The sequence below is a fragment of the Cololabis saira genome, chromosome 8 (assembly GCF_033807715.1).
Source record: "Cololabis saira isolate AMF1-May2022 chromosome 8, fColSai1.1, whole genome shotgun sequence".
NCBI classification, from domain to species: Eukaryota; Metazoa; Chordata; class Actinopteri; order Beloniformes; family Belonidae; genus Cololabis; species Cololabis saira.
In genome coordinates, this window is record NC_084594.1 from 9988069 (window position 1) to 10004126 (window position 16058).

Consider the following 16058-nt stretch of genomic DNA (forward strand, 5'->3'; position numbering starts at 1 on the left):
ATATGCCTAATGCTGTAGTCACTCTGTTCCTGGTCTTTTCACGCAAACGGTCAAAAGCCAATCACAAGACGGAACGTCATCACGTACGGGAGACCTCTGATAAAAAAAAGCAGGTGGGGAAAAAAAAGCACCGACACCGGCACGGGAGAACGGGGAGAACGTGCATGCAGCGTCATGTGACGTCACATCCACAGCCCAGCGCGGGAAATTCGCCCCCCGAATTGCAGCACATTTTGCAGCACACAGCATGTTCAAGGCAACAGAGAGATACACTAGAGGGCTCATTCTTTTTGGTTTGGAACGCTTCATCTGACATTATTACTAGAAAACTTAAAACGTATACGAATTTTTTTCATAAATCCTGCCTCAATCCTGCCTCAAGCTCCTTTAAATGACTTAAAATACAGTCAAATTCAGTTCTTGACCACCTTGACCATCTCCTCTTCCACTAATGTCAATCTCTGTAATTACCTGGTGAATTCACTGGCCACTGGCGTTAAACCGGCAGCAATGGCAGTAAATCATATCTTAAAAAATTGATTCCCCACATGAATAATTCAAAAGTGAAAATGTGAAAATGTTCACATAATTTGAAAAAAGATTTATGAAGAGTCGTGACAGAAAACTGCTTTTAACAGTGATTTGATCATAATTAGTGTTAATCAAAGAGTTAGGGTTAATCCAAATTAAAGATAGGGGCTTGAGAGGCAAGAAGGATGAAAGAAGGTGCTCAAAAGAGAGGATGAAAGGCAAGACGGTGTGCAACAACTTGATGTCCTGTAGAAAAAGAGAAGGGTTTTCACTAAAAACACAAATGAAGAAAGATGGGAAGACGGTGAAATGATGAATCTATCCATGGTGCCATTTTTCTAGGTCAGTGCTGGCCTACTTCTGCTGTAGACCCAGAACATTTTAGAAACCACAACACTGCACATTATCAAAGCAGGTGGGATGCAGAAAATGGATGAGTCGTCCTAATGATCCTGGATGAAGCTGAGGAAACGCTCTGAGAGGCTGTAGAAATTTGATTTTCTTTTCTTACATCAGATTTCTTGTATCCACTGATTGGATTATTGCTTGTATTTGATTTCACATTTTGTCAGACTTCCAGGCGACATCCCAAAGAAAAGGCGGCTCGTTGAGTGAAAGGTGTGGGCAAAAGTGACTGAAAAGAGTAACTGTGGTGAGTCACAACATGGAGAATAGTTGAGAAAGTACAGTGGGTTAAGCAGAAATTTAAATCTTGCAGTTAGTCGCTACATTGTCATAACCTTTCAATAGTTTTTGGATCAGGTTCAGAGAAAGAAAAAGAGGGAGGGGCTGCCTCTGCCTTTGGCAGATTGTAAAACAGTGCATGCAATATTGATGAGCTTTTAAAAGAGTGAATTATGGATCCCTGAGCAATTCAAGATATTTGTAGTAAGGTTTAACCAGTTTTGGCACTGCTTTACAATAATCTCTATTCTTAAACGGTGGAGAACAACTCTGTATGATACAGATATGCAGAGGTGTATAGATACTAGAGTTTAAAAATACTCCTGTAGAAGTTGAAGTATCAACTCAAGTTTTTTACTCAAGTAAAAGTATAAAAGTACTGGTTTCAAAACTACTAAAAGTATAAAAGTAAAAGTAATGTAAGGGGGAAAAAAGCCATTAAGGACAAAAGCCATTGAAAATAAATGCATCTTAGTATAATGCAAATATATTAAAGAACCATATATGTGTACTATTGAGCATTAACATGTGTTTCAGAGAGCAGGAGATATGATGACTAGTTGCCTATAAGTATTGTAATGGTGCAAAAAGTCAAACTTCAGAGGCATGTTATCATTTATCCTAACCTTTATTGGAATGTACATCCAAGTTTAGTTGCAGGAATCTGAGGGAACGGATGTAAGAACAAAACTGGACAAGAACATCTGAAACAACCACAACCAAATTCACTCTATCCGGATGGAGCAATTTAACTGGATAGTTTTTTATTAAAGGCCAAAATGAAATAGAGTAACGAGGCTGTTGTTAAAATGTAAGGAGTAAAAAGTACAGATAATTGCATGAAAATGTAAGGAGTAAAAGTAAAAAGTCGTCTGAAAAATAATTACTCCGGTGAAGTATAGATAACCAAAATTTCTACTTAAGTAAGGTAACGAAGTATTTGTACTTTGTTACTTGACACTTCTGCATATATGTATAGATTCAAAATTACTAGTCTTTTCCAACGATTGATTTCTTTATCAATGTTCATGGCATGGAGAATAAATTTATTATTAAAATAACTGAAAACTTAAACAGCATTACAATAATTTAGCAGCAAGTTGAAAATACTAATGGCTGATTTAAAAAAAAAATAATTCAAATGTGTCTAAAAAAATGCTTGATCAAGAAATGCTAAAAGGAATCAAACACAGCTTAATGCCAAATGGTCCCTGATTTTTCTCTTTGAGATACATGTATGTGGCAAATGTTGGGATTAGTGAGTGTCAAAGCTACCATCCAGGATGAAACAACAAAGACTCAGAAATACATGAAGAAAATTGCCCCGAAGGACAAGCTGCTAATTGAATGTCTCGTTCACCGGAAATCCAATGAGGAGGAAGAGAACGTGGAGGAAGGACCTTCATGAAAGGAGTAAACAATGCACAGCATCTACCATGAACAAACTGAAGACGTGGCTGAAGAAATCCTCCCAGTGGCTGGAAAAGGACAGCACAGAGGTATTAATCATAGCTGTAAACAGGCCTTGAGCCTTGAGCACAAGAACAGGCCTTGAGCACGAGAGCGATAGAGGCCAGGGTCTACCACACCGGACCAAACTGCTGCTGCAGACTGTTTAAAGATGCCCCAGAGACAATGCAGTACTTAATAGCAGGGATGCAAGATGCCGGCAGGTAAGGCATACATGGAACAACACAGGTAGCTGTTATAGTGTACAGAAACATCTGCACTGAGTGTGGGTTGGAGGTCCCACAGTCAAGGTGGGCGATACCTCCATGAGTGGTGCACAATGAACGAGCAAAGATCCTGTGGGACTTCTAGATCCAGACCGATTAACTTGTGATGGCTATCCAACTGGACATTATGGAGGTTGACAAACTCCAGAAAAGGGCAGTGCTCATCGACGTGGCAATCCCAAGTGACAGCAATATCAAGAACAAGGAGCACAGGAAACTGGAGAAGTACCAAGCGTTAAATTAAAGCTGCAAGCAGCGATGAACGGGCCCTTGCACCCTTGTGCACGTTCAGGCGTGCTGCAGTGGAAGCTTGTATGATTTGCATGTAGATTCTTCAGGCCTGGACATTTAGCGGATGACACCAGCCACGACTTTCTATATCAAACCATTCAAAAGTTATGGCTGAAAGTAGGAACTATCAGTTATCGACCAATCAGAAGAAGGGGCGGGGCTAATTTGCACCAATTATGTTCAAGGACTCAAAACCGAGTCCGATGAAACCACCCACGAGTCTTTATATTAAACCATTCAAAAGTTATGGCAGAAAGTAGGAACTATCAAATATGGACCAACCAGATTAAGGGGGGGCGCGCTTTTTGGCGTCTATCGTTGCCACGGTAACGCTTTTGACTGAGAAAAGTAATGCGCGTCGTCGCAGGATCAAGACGCACATTTTGATGTATAACACACCTGGGTGCACGTTACGGTTCGGGCAAAGAAGCGGCCGAAGAAATGGCATAAATTGCGGCAAAATTACACGATTAATTCAAAATGGCCGACTTTCTGTTCGGTTTCGGCCATGGTGCCAAGAGACTTTTCTTTAAGTTGTGACATGATACAGGTGTGTACCGCTTTTTGTGCATGTACATCAAACCGTAATGTGGGGCTTGAGGCACGAAGTTTTCTAGGGGGCGCTGTTGAGCCGTTAGGCCACGCCCATTAATGCAAACCATTAAATATCACATTTTTCACCAGGCCTGGCTTGCATGCAAAATTACTTGTCCCAGCTCCTTCAGCCGAAGCCCACTGAAATATCTGCAGAGCTGCAGTCAGACATTTACAGGGGGATACACACCGTTTAACACGTTGTATCGACAGCAAAATCAAAAAAGAATGTCGCATTTAACCGAGGCAGGGTTAATACAAACGGATAGTTGCTTCGCTAAGCGCGTTAGCGTGATGAATAAAGATGAGGAAGTGATAGCGGTTAGCCATTGGCTGAGCCAATCAATTTAATGCTTGATATCAACTTTCCTGGCTTGATAGAAAAAAATTCACCCCCTCAGAGTTGTCATGGATGTGAAATCAAACGACTGAGACCAACATGTTATTTTTTGAACCAGGCTGTAAATATGTTTATTTCTGCTCTAACGTCTGCTCTCATCTGACCTCTTTTGTTCTCATCTCCCATGACTGTTCCCATCTGTGGCTCGTCAGCCCCAGAGAGTATTATTGTCTCATCCTTCATCTTTTCCCTTCCCTTCTTTACTCTGTTCCGCTGCCTTGTCCTTGTTCATGTGTTCTTTTTGCCATTTACTTCATTTTTTTTAAGACTCCTGTAGTCGCTGCTTTTTGTTTCCCGCTGTGCTTCCTGTTTAAATATGTGCTATTGTTCATTTCCTGTGGTCTCCTAGTTTTGGATCCTCTACAATGTCTGAATCATAAACCATATTTGAATGTCTGAAGTGGCTGCTAAATCAAAACCTCCCACATTATATAATCCTGTCACTTTGATTGGCGACTGCCTGAATCTGAAAATACATCTTTCAGAGAGCCGTTCATATTTTCAGTATACTTTGACAACACAGTTTTCCCAGCTTGTAAATAAAGGATGGAATATGTCTTCTCTTTCGAAATGTGAGAGACACACGACAATAGAAAAATCATAGTTCTAACAGTTTTGTTCCCAAAGTATGTAGAGTGCCACGATGTGCAAGACGAAATTACCAAAATAATGTTTGGAGTATTTTTATCTGAAGAAAAGAAAGAGTTTGACTGAAGTCTTGGACTTTAAATGTTAAAGAGCAGACTGAAGAAGAATAAAATCCATCGTGAATCTCACGTGTCAGGAAAATTGTGATGTCTCAGGTGTGTTTGCAAGAAGAGTTTACACTTTTTCAGTAACTTTCCCGTCAGCTCTCTTTCTTATTGGTGGTTAAATTCCACATAACAATCCACAGATCACTTGCTGTCTGTGTTCTTGCCAGGTTTTTTTTCTGATCATAAATATTCAACATCTTTAGTAATTTAAAATTGGTGTGACTCTAACAATGATCGAGACTTTGCCTTGGATCGTCGTAAGGGGAGAACTGTAGCTGGGTTACATGTGTGAAAAAAGACTAGCTTGGGAGTAATGCATACATATTCGTGGCAGCAAAAACGGCAATCAACTGCACCAAAGGGTTAGTGTGTGTGGGAGCTGCTCGACCGAAATTGCTGTTTTATACTGACAAATAGCAGTTGTCTGCTACTACTGGCTGCAAAAGTGGGATTAACTGTTATTGGCAAATTTTATGTAAAACAGTTAGACACTCTTCTAACACCAAACAAACTTCTGTTAAATCTGTTCATGGCTGTGAGAGGCATAGTTTGGCAAAAACCTCTATATTTTCTCTCTATGCAAAACAAATGCACTCATTATGGGCATGCCAAGTAGTGGCATGACCACATTGCAATCGTCCAGAATGGCCCAAAGGGCAATGTTGCTAGCATTTTGCTAACAAGCTAAAGTCGCAAAAATCCCACTGCGCACCAGTGGGTGTACAGCATGACCCCGCTCTGATATGGAAGAAAAAAATCCCCAAAAAATAAAACACGGCCGGAAAAACCTGAAAAATGAAGGCGATATATTGGTATACAGAAAAGGTCTCCCTTTTCTTCTTCTTTTTATTATTCCGCGCTCTTTTTTCGTCCGTTAATACGACCCAAACCGCAACGTGCACCCATGCATGGCATACATTGTTAGATGCGTCTCCATCATGCCTCAATGGGCCTTACTTTTCTCAGTCAAAAGTGTTACCGTGGCAACGCTAGATGCCAAAAAGCAAAGAAAAAGGCGAAAATTTGGACGCTTATTGCTCGGCCGAACTTTATCTTAGAGACATCGTTCAAACTTTCAAACACTCGGCCCGATTGGCACTAACGGACCGTACAACCTCATTATGCCAATTATTACAGTTTTTGCGATATTTACCTTTTTTTTTTTTTTATTTACATTTGAATTTGGACGCTTGTTGCTAGGCAACAGGTTATCGTAGAAACATGGTACAAATGTTCCCCGACTCGGCACGCTGTGGACTTCAACATATTCAAATTTCATGAAGCTGGGATTTAAGGACATTTTATGTCAAAATCCAGGCCAAATGGCCCCATTCATTCGGATGGGGTTTTTTACCATGGTGAAAAAAAACCCTATCTGTAAACGTAGCCTGAACCGGAACGTGACCCCATGCATGGCATACATCGTTAGATGCGTCTCCATCGTGCCTCGATGGGCATTACTTTTCTCAGTCAAAAGTGTTACCGTGGGGACGCTAGATGCCAAAAAGCGCGCCCCATTAATAACTATGGGGAGCACAGGAATGAATGAAATGCAACCGTAAACACCTCAAACTGACAGAGAACCACCCCGAACACAACCACTACAGCCCCAAACCAAAGCAGCGAGAGGGGAAGAATGGAGGGCATGCCCATATCAAAATTTCCTGAAATTTTCTAGTTATATCTTTTATTGCATTATACCATCTACTTCAAGTCTCTCTATTCAGATATGGACATTAATTGACGGACAGATAGCTTTCATTACTCATTTATAAATCCTTTGTCTCCTCTTGATTTAATTTTTCTTTCTCCCCCTTCTCTTTTCACTATTTCAGCCACAGTACATAGCCACTTTTCTCACATAAAATATTTACAAGAAACCGCTCACAGGTAAGCCTCACCATCTTTTTTGAAAGTTCTTCAGCAAGAAGTTTGTTCTGCATGCTCTTCTCCTCCACCTCCAGGCTCTTCTGGTCGTAGTTCACTGCCAGCTCCTCCAGGGCCTGCAGGACCTCCTTCACCTCCGTCTTAGCAGATTCATTCTCTTTCTGAAGTCTGCTGAACTCCGACTGCACCTTCTCGCTGTCACCTCTGGATGATGCTAGAAGCTGGGACACAAAGTTTCAGCTGTAAAAACTCCATAAAGAGAAAGATCTGGTTCAAAATGAGAAGAAGAGCAGAGTTGAGTCTAGAGGGGCAGCCTCTACATTATTCATAGAGCGCACTGTTTTAATAAAACATAATTTGCATCGTTTATCTTGTGCTCCTGGTAATAGAGATACATTTGGTTCACAAACCCTGAAACAGATACAACTGAATTTAAGCATTCGTTTCGGAATATCCTTACACATTGTAAAAGCTGATTGTATTGTACTTCTGCAGCCGACTGTGAGTGTTATTGTTGAGTGGGTGTCATTAAATGTAGATGTTTCTCTCCCAGGGGTTTCAGCATATCCCGCTACACTGTAGCTGCTACAGTGTAGCACACGCATCTGCTTAAACTAATGACCGTTACTGCAGTCTGGTTGTGTTGGCTCATGGACGAATGGATGGATGGATGGATGGATGGATGGATGGATGGATGGACGGATGGATGGATGGATGGATGGATGGATGGATGGATGGATGGATGGATGGATGGATGCATGGATGGATGGATGGACGGATGCATGGAAGGATGCATGGATGGATGGATGGATGGATGGATGGATGGATGGATGGATGGATGGATGGATGCATGGATGGATGGGTGGATGGATGGATGCATGGATGGATGGATGGATGGATGGATGGATGGATGGATGGATGGATGGATGGATGGATGGATGGATGGACGGATGGATGGATGGATGGATGGATGGACGGATGCATGGATGGATGCATGGATGGATGGATGGATGGATGGATGGATGGATGCATAGATGGATGCATGGATGGATGCATGGATGGATGGATGGATGGATGGATGGATGGATGGATGGACGGATGGATGGATGGATGGATGGATGGATGGATGGATGGATGGATGCATGGATGGATGGATGGATGGATGGATGGATGGATGGATGGATGGATGGATGGATGGATGGATGGATGCATGGATGGATGGATGGATGGATGATGGATGGATGGATGGATGGATGGATGGATGGATGGATGGATGCATGGATGATGGATGGATGGATGGATGGATGGATGGATGGATGGATGGATGGATGGATGGATGGATGGATGCATGGATGGATGGATGGATGGATGATGGATGGATGGATGGATGGATGGATGGATGGATGGATGGATGGATGGATGGATGGATGGATGGATGGATGGATGGATGGATGGATGCATGGATGGATGGATGGATGGATGCATTGATGGATGGATGGATGGATGAATGGATGGATGGACAGACGGACGGATGGACGGAAAATCAGATGCTACAACATGCCATTATTTACAGGAACAAAGACGGTTGAATGTGGTTATTTTAAAGTGAGAATCCTCTTCTCTTTAAATGTCAGTGTGTGACATTTCCCCCAGTTTGTGTTTCTGTTCTGCCCCACCTGTCTTCCATCTGCCCTGATTGTTCACACCTGTGTCTCGTTACCCCCTTGTGTAAATCTGGTCTTGTCTTTCCCTTGCTCCTTGTGGTTCCGCCCTGTTTCCTTCCTCCATGTTTCCTGCCAAGTTTTCAGGTTGTGCTCTGGTGTTTTTGGTTGATCCTGCTCTGCAGCGTTTTTGGTTCTTGCCTTTTTTTTTAAATAAACCCTTTTTGCTGAACTCCTGCCTCTCGCTCTCCTGCATCTGGGTCCTCATCCAACCACTCCGTGACATAAAAGCATTATGGTACCATGGCTTGTAGAGCAATGTCCTTTGCACAGATGGGACCAAAATTATGTTATTATTATTATTTAATTTTGCCTTAAGTGCATAGCTTTACATTTAACATTACACAAACACAGTATTTCAGTATTTCAGTGGAAGGTGATGATCTGGGCTTGCTCTGCAGCCACAGGACCTGGACACCCTGTAATTAGTGACTTGGCCACGACCTCCGCTGTACACGACTGTATTCATAGTAAAATATGAGGCCATCTGTCTGTCTGACCGCTAAAACTGGTCAGTGGCACTAACTGCTAACTAAAGTGATTACATTTGGTCATTTGCCACAAAAACCATAAGAATAGGATCAAGCTGCTGGCCCAGTCAAAGCCAAGCTATGTTGGAAAGAGAACAGTGTTTAAATGAATGCCTGCAAACCTAGATGAACTGACATAACTTTAAAAAGCAAAGTGGGGAAAAATTGCTTTATACCAATGTAATAACATCATATGGAAAACAATTACTTAAGAGTATTGCTGCTAAAGGTGGCTCTACAAGACATCGAACAATAGGGTTACTATATAATGATACAGTATGTTTTTTTAAATGTCCTTTTAATTGACGAAGGGTGTGCAGTGTTTTTCTCGTGACTACATACTGGTAACACTTCAGGTGATTATTTAAAGAGTGGTTTTTCACTGAGGCATCTATTAAGTGTGACACCTGTCTAATAAAGTGCTATGATTAATTTTCTGTTAAATGAAGGGTCACTAAACTCATGCAGCTATTCAAGATATTCAACCACAGATCAGCTCATGACTGAGCATTGGTTTGTTTTTCAACCAGTCAAAAAGTCAGAAATGGTGATTAAAAAATAAAAGCAACAATTTGCAGGTTGCACATTCACTGAAATGGGATGGTATTTTCTATTCTAAACAGCTAGTAATATAAATACACTTAGGATTAAACAACAATTTGATTGTCTTAAGTACTTTCTGGCACCTGAAAAGTGTTTTTTTTTTCTTTTATCATCCCATTTATTTCAAGGGCAGGAAAATAAACTCACTTCTATTTAAACTGTTACTTCCACTGGCACATTTACAGGAACTGCAGCCCACTGTGAGACATTTAACCAAACTAATGAAGGAATGTAAAATCAAGATCTTTTACCTCCTCCTGGTCAAGCATCTGCTCCTTCAGCTTCTCCACCATCTGGCTCTGGTGGTTGATCTCATCATCCTTTTGTAGGAGGAACACATATGGAATAGATGCAATTACTGTAAATACACTGGTACAGTAAAGTTACAGATAAGATAAGATAAGATAAGATAAGAGCAGAGGTAGTGCGAGAGAGAAAAACTCCACATTTTACATGGTTATTTCTACACAAGGGCAAGGCTTTGTCACACTGTGTTACTGGATGTACAGAGAAAAGACCGGTATTTACTTTCAATTTCCAAAAATGCGAACATATTTCTTTGAGTTTAATGAAATTAAAAAGTGCATCCATCTTGATTATTTATCCTGCATAAATATATGCACACAATACTGATGCACAACCACACATACATGAGTGTGTGGAAACCCCAAAAGAAATATCATGCCTAGTTTATATATTATGATATAAGAAAGATATTTCCAGAATAAAAGTGCAACTATGCTGATGCTACTGTTTAAGCACATTTAATGCAAAACTATTGATGAAAGCACTATTTTAAAATATTTTACAATGTAGAGCACAAGGCTGATTTAGTAGATAAACAGGAGCTTTGCTGCATGTCCAACCACAACATTACTATTTCCCACTTGCTATTTGTTTATAAGAAACACTACATTAGTCACTAACTATGTAATCCTATACATATATATATATATATATATATATATATATATATATATATATATATATATATATATATATATATATATATATATATATATATATATATATATGCAGTACTCGAGTTGTAAAAACAAATCAGGGGGGGATGGTGGATTTTATCATATGGGGACAGATAATTTGTGCTGATTACAAATAATATAATATATTACAAATAATAGCACTGACCAAAACACCTGCAGAAATACTGCAGGAATGACATAGCAGCAGTTAAATGCAGCCTTCTGTAAGCTTTAAATATCCACTGGGCTTACATCAAATACATCAAAAAACAAAAATAAAAACAGTTTTCTGAACTTATCAATATGACTCTGTCCTTCACTGGATAAGTAAAATGGATCACTGCAAAAACTCAAAATTAGAATATTTGTCCTATTTCTAGTTAAAATGTCTAATTTTAGTAAAAAAAAATCTTATTACACTTAAAACAAGACTCATCACTGGAAAAAACAACAATTTTCACCTGTTTCAAGTAGATTTTCACTTGAAATAAGTAGAAAAATCTGCCAGTGGAACAAGATTTTTTTTGCTTGTAATGAGAAGATAAATCTTGTCCCACCGGCAGATTTTTCTACTTATTTCAAGTGAAAATTTAATCGAAACAGGTGAAAATTGTCAAATAAGTTATTTTTCTGGTGATGACTCTAAATGTTGAAATAGCAGTAAAACCACATTCATTGATGAAATGACATAAGGGATGGAAAGGGGGGATGATTTGGACCATTTTCATCCCCCCTCTCAACTCGAGTACTGTATATATATATATATATATATATATATATATATATATATATATATATAATATGCTCTTTGCATTCACATGTGCATACTGTATCATTATCAACAACTCAGCTATGGTATGTAATCAGCTCTACATACATAATTCAAACAAATATTCCTCATGCTGGTTCCGTTCATCACCTTATCATCCAGCTGCTTGTAGAGCTTGCGGATCTCGCCCTCATACTTTTGCCGCTCCTCCTCAGAGATGTGAACCACGATGGAGGATGCGATGGAGCAGGAGCTACAAGGGGTGCAAGGGCTGCATATATCAAGAGCCGCCTCGTCAGAATCTGGAAGCACGAACGGGGCATCCTCAGATGCTTCACTCTGCTGACCCAGCACAATAACATTCTCACCTGGAGACAGAAGACAAAACACTTTATCTTTTCTTTTGTCTTTAATGATTTGCATGTAGCATATTAACCCCTGAAGGAATCATGCATAACAAAGGGGATTACCAGATCTCCAGCACGTCTTTCTCTGAGACTGTATTTACACATCACGATAATGGCATTTCAGGGCAATAAACAGGACATTTTTTTCTCTCTTTTGCCACTTCAGAATCAATGCCGCAAACTACACATCACAGGAAAATGACAGCTGGTTTGTGAGAAAATTCAATATGCTCTTTTTACACTCCATTGTACACTGTCAATATGAGCTTGCTCATTGTAAAATCACTGGGTTTCTCCAACTGTAAAAAGCCCTGAGATGACTTATGTAGTGATTTTGTGCAATAAAACCAAACTGAGATAAATATGGAATGAAAAGAATTGGAAAAGCTTGAACCGAGACAGAGTTTCAATTACAACATTTTTCAAGGTTGATGCTCTTCGGCATCAAGGAGGTTTATGACTGATCTCTTATGAAAACTGGTAATTGAAAATCAGAAACTAAAAGGCTGATGCATAAAAGTGGGATTCCCTGGTAGTAAAGAGTACAGCCTGTCACATAATTGGCTTATTAAACACATTTACTGTACAACTTATCTAATGGCAAACTGTTCAAAAATATACACTTATGACTAGGGCTGGGGATCGATTCAAATGTCAAGAATCGATTCGATTCCGATTCTTAAGATTCAGAATCGATTATCAAGATTTGATTCGATTCGATTCCGATATTGATTTGGGTTAGTGTTATTAAAACAGTTTTTTGAGCTGTTGCATGAATTATATGACTGTAGTTATGCAAAATATTACTACTAATATTATATTGAGATTAAACAGCAAGTATTGGCAGCTAATGATGCTGTAAGGACCAATCAGCTCCCAGAATGCTGATAGAACTGCTTTCAGAAACATCATGTGGGTCAGAATTACCAAACAGATCCAGGACAGCAAATAGAGACGGATGAAATTTTTGAGAATTTGGTATTTAGCATTTTTTGCAAATGTAACCCCAAAACAGTATATAAAGTAATGAAATATAGACAATTTATGCAATTTTAACCTAACACTTTAATGTTTTCATACCTTTAAACATATTTAAAGGCAATAACATGGCACCAGTTATTCCCGTGTCCAACAAAACATTCCTTTTTTTGGGGATAAACAAAAAAATAACCAAAAGTTGTAATGTAATGATGAAAAAAAAAATACATAAATAAATAAAATAATTAAAAAAAAAAAAAATTTAAATCGATCTTTAGACATATGAATCGATTTTTAGGAATTAATATGAGAATCGCTTTAGAATTGGGAAATTGATTTTTTCAACACAGGCCTACTTATGAATCCATGATAAATCCAACAAGCATATTTTAGTATAAAAGGAAAAAAATGAATGGATGTTTTCATATGTATTGAATTATACCACAGAGTCTTTGTTAAAATGTGTTAATTACTTGATTTTCTAAACAGTCTGTTGTATTTAAGCATAAATATACTCTTCACATCAAGTTGCTCCCAGTCTAAGCAATTGTATCGATTACCTAATAAAAAAAGCAATCTACTGTGTTAATTTCCAGCTGAAATATGAGCGATTCCCAGTTCAAAAACTGGTCCTTTTTTGCAGCGCCTCAGTCCATCTGCTGTATGTAGCGCCTGTCTCTTTGAGCATGCATGCATATTTGAATAGCTGTGCTATTTATATACAGTTTCATGATGTCACATTGCTTATTCTGGAGTTCACCAGCTCTTTTCTGTTTTTCTTTGTCTTATCTGACCCATTAATGAAGCTTTCTGCGTCTCCTGAGATCAGTCACGTCATTAAAACTGCTGACAGTTGAGGTAAATAACATTAATCATCCTGCTGCAATGCAATGCTCTAATGGACAGATGAGAATAAAACCTTGGTTACAGGCTTTCAAATGGATGCTACTTTGATGTTCAACATGAAATAGGTTTTCCTCTCTATTTCCAAGTAAGATAATCATCAAAAACAGCTTCCAAATGCTGTTCCTCCACTGGACACTGATATTTTATGACCCTGGTTGGTAAAGAAAGGTCAATTGTAGGAATTTTTTGTATTTTTTCTTCGTTTTGGGTCCAACTCAGGGGTGTTCCTATCTCCAGGTGGGTAGCAATGTAAAGACCAGTGACGGGAAAACAGAGGTAAAGATGTTGTCAAAATGATCTATTATGTTTATGTTTATGTTTATTTTGTTTGCACTTACAAACATACAAGCATCAAAAAAAGAACAGAAAAAAAAACAAAGATAAAATGTGCAGGAAAGATCATGAAGCCCGATGGGCTTATAAGCGATCCTCCCCTCTTAAACACACAAATAATTATAATAAACACTTTACACCCCCCCTCCCCACCCAATACCCCCTTCCTCATACGCACACACACACATGTGCATATTTACAACTCATACGAAGAAATAAATTATCAGAAACAAACAAAAAGGTCAGCAAACAATTTTATCACTTGAATATAATGAAACCAGAAATTGTTTTAAATTTGTTTTAAATATTGACAAAGATGGAGAGATGTTTACCACGTGTTGATGACTATTCCACAGCTCTGCACCCCGATACTTCAGCAGAAACTGACCCCTTGTGGTGAGATTCTTAGGCAGATGGATATAATTGGCTTGCCTGGTACTATATTGATGAACATCAGAATTCAGATTGAAAAAATTATCAAAACACTCAGGCAAAAGATCTCTCCTAAATCTGGTTTTATAAACAAAAGTACAAATTTGAATTGTGTTTATGTCATAAATTTTTAAGAGCTTAAGCTTATGAAATATTGGCAAAGACTGAACAAATGCATTTGAAAATGTGACACTTCTGACAAATCTTTTTTGTAACAGGTAGATCTTCTTAAGACTAGTGTAATAGTTAGAACCCCATACAATGTTACAGTAACTAATGTATGGAAAAATAAGACTATAATACAAGGTCAGCAAACAAGACTTGTTTAAGAAATAACGAATTTTCTTAATTATACCAAGGGATTTCATAGCCTTTGTATAAATGTAATTAATATGCGTTTTCCAACAGAGTTGATCATCAACTAGAACTCCCAAGAACTTCACAACTTGTACCTGCTTAACCTGATTTCCATCAATATTTAAGAATGCACTTTCTGTGTTATATTTTCTCCTACCGCTGAAGATCATAAAATTTGATTTTTTTACATTCAAAGACAATTTGTTAATTTTAAACCAGTTTGAAAATTCATTGAGACCCCTGTTTGCCTCACTTATCAGACAATCAAAGTTTTTGTTTGACATCACTAAATTAGTATCATCTGCAAAAAGAATAGAAAAAATGTCTTTAGATACATTAGCCAAGTCATTAACATAAATAAGAAATAATAATGGTCCAAGAATTGAGCCTTGAGGGACTCCACATTGGATAGTAGCTTTACAAGAGACACAATTTTTAAAATATACATATTGCTGTCTATTTTTGAGATAATCACCTAACCAGCTAAGAACATGGCCTTTAAAACCATATCTATCTAACTTTGACAGTAGAATATGATGATTTACAGTGTCAAATGCTTTCGACAGCATCTATTAGGAAATTAAAAGCACTAAATTGCTGGAGAAAACAGAGATGAGGAGAGTCCAGAGAGAAATTGCGTGCGCACTGAAGAATGAGAGAAAGTCACTGGGATGAAGCAATAAAATAGCTTATATTCACCGCAGATATTCAACAAAGTTGTGTAACAGTGCATTTCAAATTCAGGTCAAACACTGAGGGCGTGGTCTGCATGACAAGATTCAATTCACCGCTTGAATGTCAACCAATCACTACCATTGAGCACACTGACGTTTGAAAAGTCCAATAGAAGAGGATAGATGTGTCTCATGTACTTTTTTTCTGTGCTTGTGTGTACAAACTGACATTGATTTATATATGTGCTTCTGTGTGTGGGGGTTGGGTGTGTATGTGTGTGTGTGTGTGTGTGTGTGGGTGTGTGTGTGGGAGGGCAGGGGGTGCATATGCTGACATGTAAAACTATTCAAACATCAATCGTAAAGGTTGTCACACTGACTGCTTTCAGTATAATGTGATGGAAACCATTTCTTTGTCAGTGTAAAGTAAGGATGGGCGGTATGGACTAAAAAATGTATCACGATAATTTCTGGCATTTATCCCGAT

General features: G+C 38.7%; 1 protein-coding gene across 2 annotated transcripts in view; it reads right to left on the reverse strand.

The window, feature by feature from the left end:
• Positions 1-16058, reverse strand: part of kif5ab (kinesin family member 5A, b) — a 135333-nt gene that overhangs the window by 53718 nt on the left and 65557 nt on the right. For both annotated transcript variants that reach the window (XM_061726710.1, XM_061726709.1), the window contains exons 12-14: positions 11635-11852; positions 9984-10052; positions 6893-7099 (exon numbers count right to left, since the gene is read on the reverse strand). In XM_061726710.1, the coding sequence (XP_061582694.1) occupies positions 6893-7099; positions 9984-10052; positions 11635-11852 (494 nt within the window). The remainder of the gene's footprint in view (positions 1-6892; positions 7100-9983; positions 10053-11634; positions 11853-16058) is intronic.